The 14,372-nt window shown below is 40.9% G+C and overlaps 1 protein-coding gene across 5 annotated transcripts in view; it reads right to left on the bottom strand.

Annotated features, from left to right (window-relative positions):
- Positions 1-14,372, bottom strand: part of trappc9 (trafficking protein particle complex subunit 9) — a 241,430-nt gene that overhangs the window by 58,148 nt on the left and 168,910 nt on the right. For all 5 annotated transcript variants that reach the window (XM_085148881.1, XM_085148882.1, XM_085148878.1 and 2 more), the window contains one exon: positions 8,213-8,303. In XM_085148881.1, coding sequence (XP_085005007.1) covers positions 8,213-8,303 — 91 coding nt within the window. The remainder of the gene's footprint in view (positions 1-8,212; positions 8,304-14,372) is intronic.

The following is a 14,372-nucleotide window of genomic DNA, read 5'->3' as shown; positions in this document are numbered from 1 at the left end:
TGGAAGCTGAGATAGTGACCCTGATCCGTACAAGCGGAAGACAATGGATGGCTTGATTTATTTTAGATTATTTAGTTATGTTGTGGGTGTCTGTGCTTGTAGGTGAAAAGGTAATGTGCTTGGTTTTATATAGCAATGTCACAATCATACAGCACTTTATTCCACACACCTCAAACACTTAAACTACCTCACATTAATGGCTTATTTAGAATTACCCATTAATCTAACAGGTGCACTGTGGGAGGATGCCAAAATAGCTAGAGGAAGCCCAGGGGAAAGCTCGGGGAGAATGTGGAAAATCCACACAGAGTGGCTGCAGCCAGTGCGGTAACAGTGCTAACCACTACAGCACCACATTTCATATTTGTGCCTATGTCAAGAGACAACTTCTCAAGGTACTCTGTCGTAGGACTTTTTGTGCACCAAATATGATCGCGTCTGTGCCGTTTTACTGTTACCACTTTCTTTATTTGACCTGCACTGGTAGATCGAAAATCCATTCAAGGAGATACAAAAATATAACATTTTGATATATTTAGTTCTGGGCTTGTGTATTGCTTAATTGGTGATTCTAAATTGCCTAGAGGTGTGAATATGAGTTTGAATGGTTGTCTGTCTTTGTGCGTTAGCCCTGCGTAGCTATGGTAACTGGGAGCTCCAGCCCCCCTGTGACCCTGAATTGGATAAGTGGAAGAGGATGGATAGATGCTGCATAGTGGGCCACTTTGGGGAAAGTCTTCAGTTAAATAATGTAAAGTCCTATTATTATTAAAATATTTATCATTTACACGAAATTTCTGTTTTCTTGCATATTAGGTTACAAACTAGCAAAAAGTTTGCCTTTCAAGCAAACGCATTTAAAAGATTTAAATACAATAGCTTTCCAATGAGTGACAGTTCAAAATAATCCTTATTTTTCTTATACTTCATCTTGGTGCAGCCCCTCAGTTCATTCATTGTCAGAAACAGGCTCTTTTATCTCTCCTCACTTTACCTTCAAACCAACTTTCTCCTAATTCACTGCCCCCCAGGAATTGAAAGTTTAAAAAGCAGGTAGTGTGGTTGTCTGTGGTCACAGCTGGAGCTGTGTGCCTGAGATAACCATATAGGGAGATCTGCTGTCGATGGCATCATCCACAGCCAGACTGGAAAAAAAATTAGAGCAGTCTGATATTTGAGCTTCTGGTTCATACAGATGAATTATGATTAACTGGCTTTTTGAAACTTTAGCCGCGTTTATTATAAGCATTTATATAGTAATATATATTACATAAACATAAAAGAAGGGCAGATGTTTAACTAGATCTAAACCTAATCATGGTGCACAAGTTTGCACACGAGGTTCAGTTATATCTGAAATAAAAACAGAGATGTGCCCAACGCCCAGTAGATGTGTTTGCATTTCTAGGAACTTGTCACAAACTGAAGAAGGCTTTCTGCCATCTCCCACCGGCCCCATAACTGCTGTGCTGAAAACCGCAGAGGAGCCTGAAATTGATGTGCTCACAGATGCGACATATTAGCAGCTACGGGTGCAGTCAGAGCACTTCTCTTTCATTTTAGTCATGCATGCATTCGCCTCTTTCCTCTCTCTCAGGTCAGCTCCTCTAATCATCGTCACTGCAACAGGACTTCAGCGTTGCTGAAGCCCAACAGTCCTGTTGGGCTGTTTGGCAGCATCATTTGTCAAACCTGCAGCACTTACGGCAGATGAGCTTCTGACAATCGCTTAAAGCCACATTGCCCCCTGTGTGTGTTGAAAAGCCACCACCTGTGACTGCTCCAAATGTCTATCTGTGGATGCGGAGGGTACTGGGGGGAGAAAAAGGAGTGTGAGCCGTTTCAGAAGTGCTGGTTTATTAAATTATTTCTTCGCCTTTTACAGCGTGGCCTCTACCATTCGCTTTCCATCCCTCTGCTAGACTAAACATTTGTCTTTCCATTCATGGCTGCATTTGTATTCCACTGAAATGGTTTCCTGGTGGCGTGGTGAGGTGGGGGGAGGAACGGGTACAAAGTCCGCGCTCAGGCTCCGAGTTTTCCACGTCGCTGCATGGTAACAACGCTCAACACACCGAATGCTGAAAATCATCAACTGTCTATAACTACATAACTACAAAATTTTGGAGTCAGATTTTTATCCAGGAATAGGATAAATGGTAAATGGTAAATGGACTTGTTCTTATATAGCGCTTTTCTACTCTGTCTGAGCACTCAAAGCGCTTTATACAACTAATTCATTCACCCAATCACACCCATTCACACAAGCACTTTTTTCTGACCTAAGTGCTAAGTAATCTACCATTCATACACATTCACACTCCGATGGATGCATCGGAGAGCAACGCGGGGTTAGTATCTTGCCCAAGGATATTTGGCATGCAGACTGGAGCAGCCTGGGATCGAACCACCGACCTTCTGGTTAGTGGCTGACCTGCTCTGCCACCTGAGCTACAGCCACCCCGTTGTGGCTGTAGCTCAGGTGGTAAATAGCTTTTGCAATTGACTTGACACCTGTGTATGTAAATGAGAGCACATGTTATAAAGTACAGAGATGATTGCGTACAGATCCATTAAACTATCAGTCCCATCCTACACATGTCAGGGTCCTTCTTGTCTGATATAAACTTGCTGCCCCCTCTGTGTACAGTATCATCATCCACCCAGCTGGTGTCACACCCTCACACAGCTCCGTCTTGATAAGATACCTTTATTAGTCCCACAAGGTGAAATTTCATGTTAAGGCTGCCTATTGCACGCAATGGCGGTGCCATCTTACCCTCCGACCATACATACATTACACAAAAACATCACATGGGGAAGACAGGTCGGAGAGGTATAACAATGGAAAATGCACCACGTGAGGAAAGATAAGGAGAAAAAAATAACTCCCCCCAGACTGAGCTCCAACAGGGGGATCAGTTTGAGAACAGAAAAAACACCACCTCTGCACATGACTATTAAAGGTATCTTATCTTGATTGGCCAGGTCAATGTTTATTTAACAACACTCCATTAAGCTGACTCCCATCACAAGTTGCACCACTTTACCTTTAATCAAACTGACAGCTGAGATGCTATAATCAATGAGGCTTTACAGAATGGCCGGCTGTGTAACTATGAAGGGCCTGTGTGGCGGGTTGGTTTCGTGTTAAAGTCACTACGGGCGTGTTAAACTGTTCAAATGCTTCTACTTTCAGTAAATATGAACATTTGTATTCATCTATCCGTGAATTTTCTTCTGCTTTTCCAGTTTAGGGTCACGCGTGGTCCGGACCCTCTCTGAACACGTTTATGTTCGGGAAAAAGCCTACATGTTTAAAATGCAGCACAGCACGAATTCACATACTGTTTTCATATGCAAGTGTGACTTTGTTCATTTAAAAGAAAATGCCACAGTATTTTTTTACCTACTATGAAAGAATTTTGATAAGCTTTTGGTCAGCAATGAGACAAAATCCTTCTCTGAAGTCGTCTATGTTGAAAATCTGGGCACGTTCACGTCAACTTGTCCGTTTTGGTAGCACCAAATTCAGTTCCCTGCTTTCTCAGCTCAGCTATGTCCTGTCTATTACACACAGTATTAGAAAGGAGGTTTTAAAAAGTGGGGTGTGATTTGTGCTGAGTAAAATCTTTCCTCTGAAAAATGTGATCTAACGGCCTCCCGTCAAACGTCCTCCCTCCAATTCTAAGGATGACAAGTACTCCTTATGGGTTTTGGGAGTGCAATAAAATTTTGTCACAGATAATTAAACCAGTCAGCCAGCAGCCCTGTGAAAAACAATAGCTGAGAATCTCCAAGACTGCCCTGCTGACATTTAGACTGTTTGTGAAGCCGTCTCACAATTTCAACAGTGCTTCCAAATCCACGGTCAACATATATAGTTTAGACTTGCTTTTCAGGATCTGTAACAGACTGGCGGACTGCTGGAGCTGAAAATTACAGGACTGTGAAGAGCAGCGAAAATCAGGGGACTTTTTTTTAATTAGGGCTCAAACTCAGGCAAAGAGAAACGTATCAATCCAGACTCATATAGCGCCAAGTGCAGCTATTCTAGGAATAAGCTATGATATAATCTGTCATAAAGGTTTTTCCTCATCTGTAACAACATGGCCTTAAATTATATTGTAAATACATCTGGTATACTGAAGTCACAGCACTATATTCATACTTCTCTTAAACAAATACAAACCCAACGGCAGCAGGTTAGGAATTATAGCTTCTGTGAAATCAAACTTGTGGAGATGATGTAAAAGTTGTCGACTCTTTCCACGTACTATATTTTAGGGCAGACAGAACCGTATAAACGAGCGCAGCTCTCTAATCTAGTGTTCATTGCATAATGTCTTTTCACTTGATGTTTTGTCGTCAGCAAAGGTTTACCACAGAAACACAAAAGTAATCCGCTTTAATTTCTCGCCCACTCAGTGAATTAGAGCCATTTTTCTGAACCTCAGCAAAATGAAATTCAGCACTAACAAAACGATGTTTTACTAATTAAAAAAAAAAGACTTGCATATTTGCGATAACGCAGTGAATTTGATCATATATGATCTCACTTTATTGCAAGTCTGCTGATGGGACTGTGGGGCGGATTCTGCCCTGAGGTAGAATCATTTACTAATGGCCTCTGTTTGCTCTCCATTCAATAATAGTAATGAGACTATAAACAAACAAAGCCATAAAACTGATTCTGGCACTTTCCATGTTCTCTTGAACCTGTGTGATTAAATATTCATAGGGTTTCTATAGAAGCAAATCATGAAGAGGATCAAGTTTCTCATGCCACATAATTGGTTAAGCACAGGCAGAGATGCCCGTTTCTCCAGCTTAAGGCCAAGAACGTGTAACTAAAAAGCATTTACACAGTTTAAGTTTTTAATATATTTGTTTCACTACAAACAGCTATGATGACATACAGTTAGTAACACATGACAAATTTCTGACACCAGCTGAGTGGATGTAATGTGGTTACATGTTAAGCTTTTTTAGACTCTACTTAGTACTACTGCCCTGCGCTGCCTGGAGGATGGGTGGACAGAGTACCTGAAAAATAAACAAACAGAATTTACTTTAAGAATTAAGTCGACCTGAAGAGTTTGAGAGAAAAAATATATGAATAAGTAGTTGAAAAGATTCAATTATCAATACAAATTTGTAAATTATTAATAGAAAGTAAGGCTAGCAGCTGTTAGGTAATGCATAACCAGTGCAAACAGCCAGCTAGAATCATGAATAAAAAAAGTTGGATATGTTTGAAGTGTTGATTGAAAATGAAAATGATAGACTGTGGACTCCACTGTTAGAAGTAGAACAATCAACAGCATTAAATGAGTAGGTATACTAACTAAACTGTGGATGAGTGGTTTTAATGATATACTAATAGGACACCAGCTGTAACAGATGGTTACAGTAAGGTGAATAGAGTTCATAGACTTTCCACAGGCCTGAGAGCACTGGGGGCATCTGACCTCGTCCTGCAACAGCAGCAGGAACAAGTCCTTTATTGAATAAGCATCTATTTTTTTATTATCAGTGCAATATAAGGTTTTAAGATTACAGTTTAGTTTTGCAAATGCACATCAGAAAATAAAATGAATTATTGTAGAAGAACATCATTATGGAAAAGTTCAAAGATGAATTTTAGTTACACTAAGATAAAGCATGCAGTGTGAAACAGACTCACAGTTTGCTACGACAAAAACATTTTATTAAACTAAGTATTGCAAAAGTAAAACGACTGAATTTAATTTGCCGCCAGTTCATCAGACCTGCAGCCTCCCTGTCATCCAGCGCTCACATTGCTCTCCCCAGGCCTAAGGCTCTGCTCCGGATGTCACTCTTTATTTATTTACTCTGGACTATCTGCTCGGTTCAGCTACACTTCCTCTGCTACTCTTGCGCAGCCAGCAACCCACCCGGCTCTCCACGCGTCCAGCCACACACTCTGCCCCGGCTCAACATCCCATCTGCATCGCCCTGCAGTAATTATTCATCTTTTATCTAAGCAGATCTTGGCCAAGGGAAAAAGATATTTGCCCAAAACTGTGATGCTGTATAAAATGTAAAAGGCAGAATGATTTCCAAATCTCATAAACCCTTATTTTTCCACAATAGAACACAAAAATCACACTGAATCTAAACTGAGACATGTTACTATTTCTAATTTATTTATTTATTTATTTAACATAGGTTTAATATCAGCTCATTTTCAATTTGATAGCAGTAAGACTTCTCAAAACAGTTGAGTCGGGGTCAAACAAGGACAGAATAGTAAGTAATTTTAAAAGGAGACAGCCATTTTGCAAATACTTGAGTAAATTGGTAACAGATCAATGATGACTGGATATAAAAAGAACCTGAGTTCAAAAGTAAATATTGACAGAGGTTCACAAATCTCCAAAAAAAGCAGTCTAAACATTCCAGAATATAAAAAAGTGAATACTTTAAATCTTCTCTTCATCTAAAATCATCAAAAGATTCCAAGAGTCTGGAGAAATCTCTGTGCACAAAGGCCAAGGCCTAAAAAAAATCTGTGCTGGATCTCTACGACATTTCAAACAGCACTGCGCTGAAAGCAGGAATGATTCTGTCACAGAATTTACAGCATGGGCTCAGGAACATTTCCACTCATGCCTGTGAACACAGTTTCCTATGCCATCCACAAATGAAGGTTAAAGCAAAGATGAAGGCTGCCATCTTCAGCGAGGCCAAGTGGAAATCCTAGAATCTGATATGAATGACAAACTGTTTTACTGTAGAGTGTGATACGAATGAGGGGGGGAAAACACTATTCCATTCGACTGGAAAATGCCATAAAACAGACCTGGGGTGGCACTGGGAAGTAAATGACTCCTTTGGCACACTTAAGCACTTTGAGATGTTTATCATTGACAGCTAACACCCTTTAAATTTGCTAAAATTACATGCTGATGGTTCAGAGACGTATGCTGAGATGTAACGTGTATTTTTTATGCACTCATCAAGACTATTAAGGAGCAGAAAATAATTTGATTTCCAAACAGCACAAATCTCATGCAGCCATTTCACATCAGCGCTGTAATAATCTATGCATGCCATTTCTAACAGACAGTGAAATTATATCTGCAGCAGCTTCTGCATCAATCTTAGAAAACATAAGAGTGTGTCACACAAACCAAAAGAGAGAAAGGAAAAAAATAGTAAAATTATTAGACTGAAATTCTGGAATAATTCTATATTAACAGCATTAACATAATACGTCACTTAAGCGTTGAGCTTCATTTAGGCTCTTTGGTCATCTATCACGTCAGGAACGAAGACATTTCAAGCATCCAACTGGACTAATGATTTTAGACATTGGGGAAATCGTTGAACTATACCCATAATTGAGCCTGTGATAGCCTTGGCAACCTCGATAAAGGCATGCTAATGGGCTGAGGCAAATTATCTGGCTCACAACAAGCAATCCTCGCAAAGGCCCGGGTCTGAGCTGCATAACTACTTTTGCAGGAATGAAGACATGAGGGATTAACACTTATGTGTGCAATAAGAATGCACACATGAAACAGAACATCAGCTTTTCTCTGGAAAGTATTTGAAGAAAGTGCATGTCAAATGCCAAAACATCCAGCGAATGTTGCTCCTGACTCCTCTATTTCTGTCTCAACAGATTCTTACATTTCCATGCTTAATCTGCTGTGTCGCTTCATTTCGCAGATTGCTTTCTCTTTGCAAAAGGAGGACAGCCCCAGCTGACTAATCAAAATGCTGGCAGGGCCCGAAGAGAGGCCAGGAATCTCAGAAAACAAACACCGGCAGTAAATCAAAAGTGATTTTAGAGGATGATCACAGATGGTGAGACTGAAAAGTGCTCCTACAAATTCTGTGAGTCCCTGGTGATTCGCACATTTCCCAAGCTGCTGTCTACACTTCTCCAAAATAGCTTGTGGCCCATTATAAATGCAAATAAAAAATATGGCTAGAGACCAGTTCTGGAGGTTTAAGCACTAACTGACGGGTGAGAGATGGTCATGGAACCACCAAAATAACCGTAACTGGAAGACAAACATGCTCAAAGAAGTAAAATAAAATCCACGTAGAGCTTTAGTCATAATGTTGCACATTTCCAGTAGCTCGAGTTCACAAACATTCAACTGTGGGTGTGGCGTGTGAGCACAACCATTAATCTCGCAGGAAGACAAATGCAAGCACGCACACAAAAGAGACTCACCCCACTGCAAAGGAGCAAGCTGCAGGTGCTCCAGGACCAGCTGATTGAGGACTCCCTCAACGCTGGCTTCTCCACAGCGACGCAGGGATGGGTGGACGTGGTTAAGGACAGCAGCATGGAAAAGCTTTGGAGAGTTTCAGGAATTAATCAGCACGGGAGTCTCTGCTCTATATTTACACATGGAAAAACCTGGTATTAAATAAAAATACATCACACTCTAAATATAACAACAATAACTAACAGACAGCTATTCTGAGGCAGGAACGAAGCCGGAGAAACGTCAAAGATACTCTAATGTAATTAAATTAAAGGAATGAACAGGCCCTTGAACTTCTGTGCTTGTCAGCGTGTGCTTGTATGTCTTCAGACGTGGAATGTTGCAGAATTTCGCACAAAGAAATAGATATCACTTCCCGTTTCCACTCAGTGCCTGCTGTATACCATATGTCAAAGAGCACATGTGAAAATCAGCTAATGTTTGTGTAATAAGACTGACTACCTTTTGGCAGCACGTCTAACTCAATGTTAAAGGCTATTTAGATAAGACAAACTGAGTATCATGTGCCTGTAAATAATTATAGAAAAGTTTAAGTATAAACCTGGAAATTGGAAAAAAAAAGGCAATAAAAGTGCTTGATAAAATCAAAATAGGCGGCTTCCTGTTAGTTGGAGCCATTCTCTAAACCTAAGTCTTGTGGTGGTACATGTGCATACTGAATATGTTCATCTGGGTGTAGCGTTTTCTGGGAGAAATGTTTCGTCACTCATCCAAGTGACTTCTTCAGTCTTCAGTTTATAAGATTGGGGGAAACTTGCAGTCAGCTGAGACTGAAGAAGTCACTTGGATGAGTGACGAAACGTTTCTCCCAGAAAACGCTACGTCCAGATGAACAGAATCAACTTTTGGAGATTTATTTTCCTGGATGATTGAGAATGCATCAAGACGATGCATACTGAATACTTTAACAACAATAATTAGAACCCATATAAACCATCCATGTCCACGACCCATAAAATATGCACTTTTTCAATAGTTTCTGACACGTGTAAATTTTCATGAGTTTTCAAGAATGATTCATTTGTATAAAGAACATTAAAAGAAGCAGGGTTTTATACGAGGCAAGTGCATGGACACTTAGGAAAATAATAATTTATAACACCATTAATTTAATTTTATCATTGGAGTTTTGATTAGATGGCAAAAAAGCTATAAACACAAGACAATTCTGATAGATTACAGCAAGTCACAACCATTTAAATTAAGCTTTATATCTTCCGCACAAACGAGGAAACAAACATTAACCTGTGGTTACACTGAATGCGTATGAGGAGTGTTTGCAGAGTGTCTGCTCTCACGTCTCTCTGTAGCCACTTTCATTGATAACAATAGAAAAAAGGGATTAATTAGTAAAAGTGTGAAGCTGGCAGTCTGATTAGCAATGATGGCTGACTTATGTAGGGAATAACATGTCAGCTTTTGGAAAATACCAACCTGGGCTGAACCATGAATTTAATTTGTTTATATCTTGCTTGTTGCTAACATTCCAAAATTGTGGGTGTAACAGAATGAGATGCTCTAGAGGTCAGGTGTCGAAGTCCAGGACTCGAGGGTCGGTGTCCTGCAGGTTGTGTCGTTGATCCAACACAGTTGATTTAAATGGCTCAATTACCCCCTCAACATGTCTTGAAGTTCTCCTGAGGCCTGGTAATGATTTAGTCATTTGATTCAGGTGTGTTGACCCAGGGTGACATCTAAAACCTAAAGGGGACACCGGCCCTGGAGGCCTGGAGTTTGACACCCCTGCTCTAGAGAAATTGAATGCTGGATATTTGTAATGTCTGCAGCTTGGGTCTTGGGTTTTCTAGGGAGATTTGGTTTTCTGAAATAGGTCTGAAGCACCGATAAAACATCTGCATGAAAATTAAGAATGATGAATTTATTTGTGTTAGATGGCACAAAGAATCCATGTAAGTGGGGAAAAACATTAATGAAAACAAACACTGAGTCCTAGATATGAACACGAGAAAGGTTGGTGGGGTCTAAAGTACTTTTTTAATTCAATTAAATTCAGTTTGAATTATCTAGTGCAAAATCACAAAAGATCTTACAATAACGGGACGAAAACCTCAGAATCAGATGGCCCCCCTATGAGGAAACACGTGGCGACAGTGGGGAGGAAAAACTCCCTTCTAACAGGAAGAAACCTCTAGCAGAACCAGGTTCATGGCGGGGCAACCATGACGGGACATAAGACACGTAGAAAAGTTCATTGTGCACGTAAGAAATACAGTGGTTGAAATCTTTTCTCTATGCCAAATACCAATCTCAACACTGAGTGCCTCTCTTATGTCTACAAACAATATTTCCACAGTAGTAATCTGACCGGCCATTTGCCTGCTCCCTATACTAACACTTTAAGTTCAGAGCACGAGGCCACACGCTTTCATTTCTCTCGTCCTTTCTTATTTTTCCTTATATGAACTTTTATTTTTCTCCCATTCAGATTCTTTCTGCCAGCTTCTAATTATCTTTAACGTCGAATAAACTGCAAAGTAAATCGTGGGGAAATGAGCAATTTAGTGGACGTTTTAACACAAAACCACAACCCTCTGAGGCTTTCAACAATGACGAATCCCCTTTTAAAATGCTCTTAATGGTAATCATAGGCCAATACTGTAGTCCTTTTGTGTATCTTTTGTTCCCAGAAGTGTGTAACAGATTTACTACTGTAGAGAGGAAAGTCTGATTAAAATGCAGGAAAATGATCTTACTTCAGTTTAGATCGTATATACCGAAGAAACCCAAGCAGCAGCTGAGTGGATCTGTCAGTCATTTGGATTACAGTACAAACCTATGTAGATCAGCGGTCTGCTTATTGACCAAAACTGCTTAAACTTCCCCACTATATTATTAAAGAGCCAACACAGCTGCTTCTGTAGATACACTACATGTGTGGATGGATGCACGCAGCTGATATTACACAAACATCCTCGAATAACTACCAAAGCTGTCAAAAAAACAGACATTATTTGCTGGTAACAGCACTGAAGACAGATCCATCATGTTATGTTTATGTTTGCATTCATCTAGAAGTCAAAGGTGAACGGGGAGCATGTTTTTATAACGATGGCATTAAACTGATCGCAGGGAAGGCTATCAATGTATGAATACTGCATCAAAACAAATACGGTTGTCAGAGGGCAATTACCCAGATAATATGTGATGACAAGGACGCCGCTGATTATTTACACAGCTGACATTTGGAATAATGGGTGAGACGAGCAGCGCCTAGAGCACCAAACCTGTGTCTATTAACCTTTGAGAGAAAGTGCAGAATGCATGAAGAGGGAAAGAGAAAGAGAGTGAAGGCATCTATGGACAAAGCATACTGTATGGAAAGGTGCGGCTACCTTTCTGTTGAATTGTCTGAGTCACGATGAATCACGTCACATCATCCGTATTCCAGAGAATAACGGTAAAGTGTCAGTGTTGCAGCTTTGATCACTCAAAACCATGTAGAATTTCTATTTCAAGGCTTTGCTGGAATTGTTGGGTAACACGAGCTGCTAGCAGATATGGTCTGTTTTCAGGTGTACAACAGGGATGATACAGTAGTATAATGATCAGTATCCTGAGCCATGCTTGACTTTTGTTGGAAATTCTCAGTGGACCCTCATATAAGCTTTGAAATAGATATATTATATAATATGGGCATGATTAATGCACAAAGAGTAGTCTCTGTAACAGCACTCTATTGTAAAGAGAGCGTCAACTTTCACTACACTCATCCAACTTGCAGGAAAGATGTCATGTTCTGAATACAGATTGTAAGTGGATACTGGGTGAAGTGAACAGAATAAGTGTATATGTGTATGTGGGAATCCACATACACGAGGATCTCATCTGAACGACCAACTGCTCCAAGCTGGTCAAGAAGGCTCACCAGCGCCTCTTCTTCCTGAGGACTCTGAGGAAGAACCACCTGTCCTCAGACATCCTGGTGAACTTCTACCGCTGCACCATCGAGAGCATCCTGACCAACTGTATAACAGTCTGGTACGGGAGCTGCTCTGCCTTGGCCCGGAAGGTGTTGCAGAGGGTCGTGAAAACCGCCCAGTGCATCGTCGGAGCACCACTTCCTGCCGTAAATGACATCTAAAGGAAGCGGTGTCTGAAAAGGGCTGGGAAAATCATCAAAGACCTCAGTCACCCAGCACATGGACTCTTCACCCTCCTGCTCTCTAGGAGGCGCTACAGGAGCCTCCGGACTAAGACCACCAGGTACTGGAACAACTTCTTTCCTACAGCTGTCAGACTCCTGAACTCTGCCTCCTGACATCTGACCCACATCAAACTCATGGACTGAACATACACAGTATGTTCTACAACTAGTTCTACAACTGTTTATAACTTGTATAGTTCATATTTCCGTATAGTTTTCATATCTATATCCTGTTCATAGCCTGTACATAGCTTGTACACTCACTACAGCCTGTACATACATAGTTATAGCATATTCGTAACATACCTTCCTACCGTGTACATTGTAACATAACTATAATAGACCCATTGTTGTAACATATCTATATTATTGTTAAAGCACTTTCTGGATGGATGCAAACTGCCTTTCATTGCCTTGTACTTGTGACATGTGCAATGACAATAAAGTTGAATTCTATTCTAATTCTATTCTATTCTAGTCATACGACCAACTGTGAAATAAGTATTAAATTAACTTATATTATATTGATCTGGTCAGTTGAGTCGCAGAGGGGGTTGTTAATCAGTTTCAGCTTCTTTGGTGTTAATGAAATTAAAAACAGGTGCACTGGGGGGCAACAATGAGATGATCCCCAAAGAGGAATGATTTTAGAGTAGGAAGCCACCGACATCTTTTCTGACTGTTTGTTCACTAACTTTTCTATTTGACTACATGCATGAGGTGATACTTGGACATTATAGAGGTTGCACAGGTGCACAGTCCAACTCCTCAGGGATGGAACACCAATATGCGCCATTACCAGAAGGTTTGCTGTGTCACGCAGCACAGTTTGAAGAGACTAAAGGAGATCAAGGAGACAGGCAGTTAGTCTAGGAGAACTGGAGAGGATTGTGGAAGGTCCTTAACCCATTGGGACGACCGGCATCTGCTCATTTGTGCCAAGAGGAACTGCCAGAACCCTACAAAATGACTTCCAGGAGACCACTGGTGTGAATGTCTCAGACCAAACTCACTGCCTGGCACTGTGGAGCCTGATTGGCATTTGTGCTGTGCTTTTCACAGCTAAGAGCAGCTTCACCCTGAGCACATGTGATGGATTTGAAAGGGTCTGGAGAAGCTGTGGAGAACGTTATACAGCCTGTAACATCGTTCAGCAAGACTGCTTTGGTGGTAGGTCAGTGGTGGTCTGGGGAAGCATATCCATGGAGGGACACAGAGACCACCACAGGCAACAGCAGCCCGACTGCCATGAAATCCTTGAACCAACTGTCAGACCGTATGCTAATGCAGTGGGTCCTGGGTTGGTCCTGGTGATCATCAATGCTGGCCTCATGTGCAAGAGTCTGCAGGCACTTCTAGGTGGATGAAGGAATTAATACCATGCCATCTTGGGCATTTTCTTTGGTCCATCCAATGCTGTCAGGTTGTGTCTCAGACTATCCAGGAGCTCAGTGATGCCCTGGTCTATATCTGGGAGGATATCCCCAGGGACACCTTCTGTCATCTCATTTGGAGCACTCAGGGTATCTCTGAATCAAACCCTATGGAGATTGATAATTTTCATTTCCATTAATGCTGTGGCATCCTTTCATTCCTAAAACATTACCCAGTCCATATCAGCATAGATTTTTAGAATTTTTTTCCCCCGCCGTAGAGATCTGTGTTCCTTGATTTCTTCTGAGCAGCATATTTCAGAGCTCGTATCCGGAGTGGCTTCCAAATTCACCTCTGCTATTTTATATTCAGTATATTTGTGGCCACTAAACATCACATTCAACAGGCCATTTCAGAGAAAACCGGCGCTTGTGCGAATGATTAATATGCGTGTCAGCTGTCTATACTTATTGTCAACAGCCATTCACGGTTTGGTACTTTTCTATTTATCACCCAGATTAATTTGGATAGTTCTAAACAATTTCACATTTCTATTATGCAGT

The sequence above is a fragment of the Neolamprologus multifasciatus genome, chromosome 22, assembly GCF_963576455.1.
Source record: "Neolamprologus multifasciatus chromosome 22, fNeoMul1.2, whole genome shotgun sequence".
NCBI classification, from domain to species: Eukaryota; Metazoa; Chordata; class Actinopteri; order Cichliformes; family Cichlidae; genus Neolamprologus; species Neolamprologus multifasciatus.
Note: the sequence above shows the minus strand (reverse complement) of the source record. Positions and strands in the feature narration are given on the sequence as shown.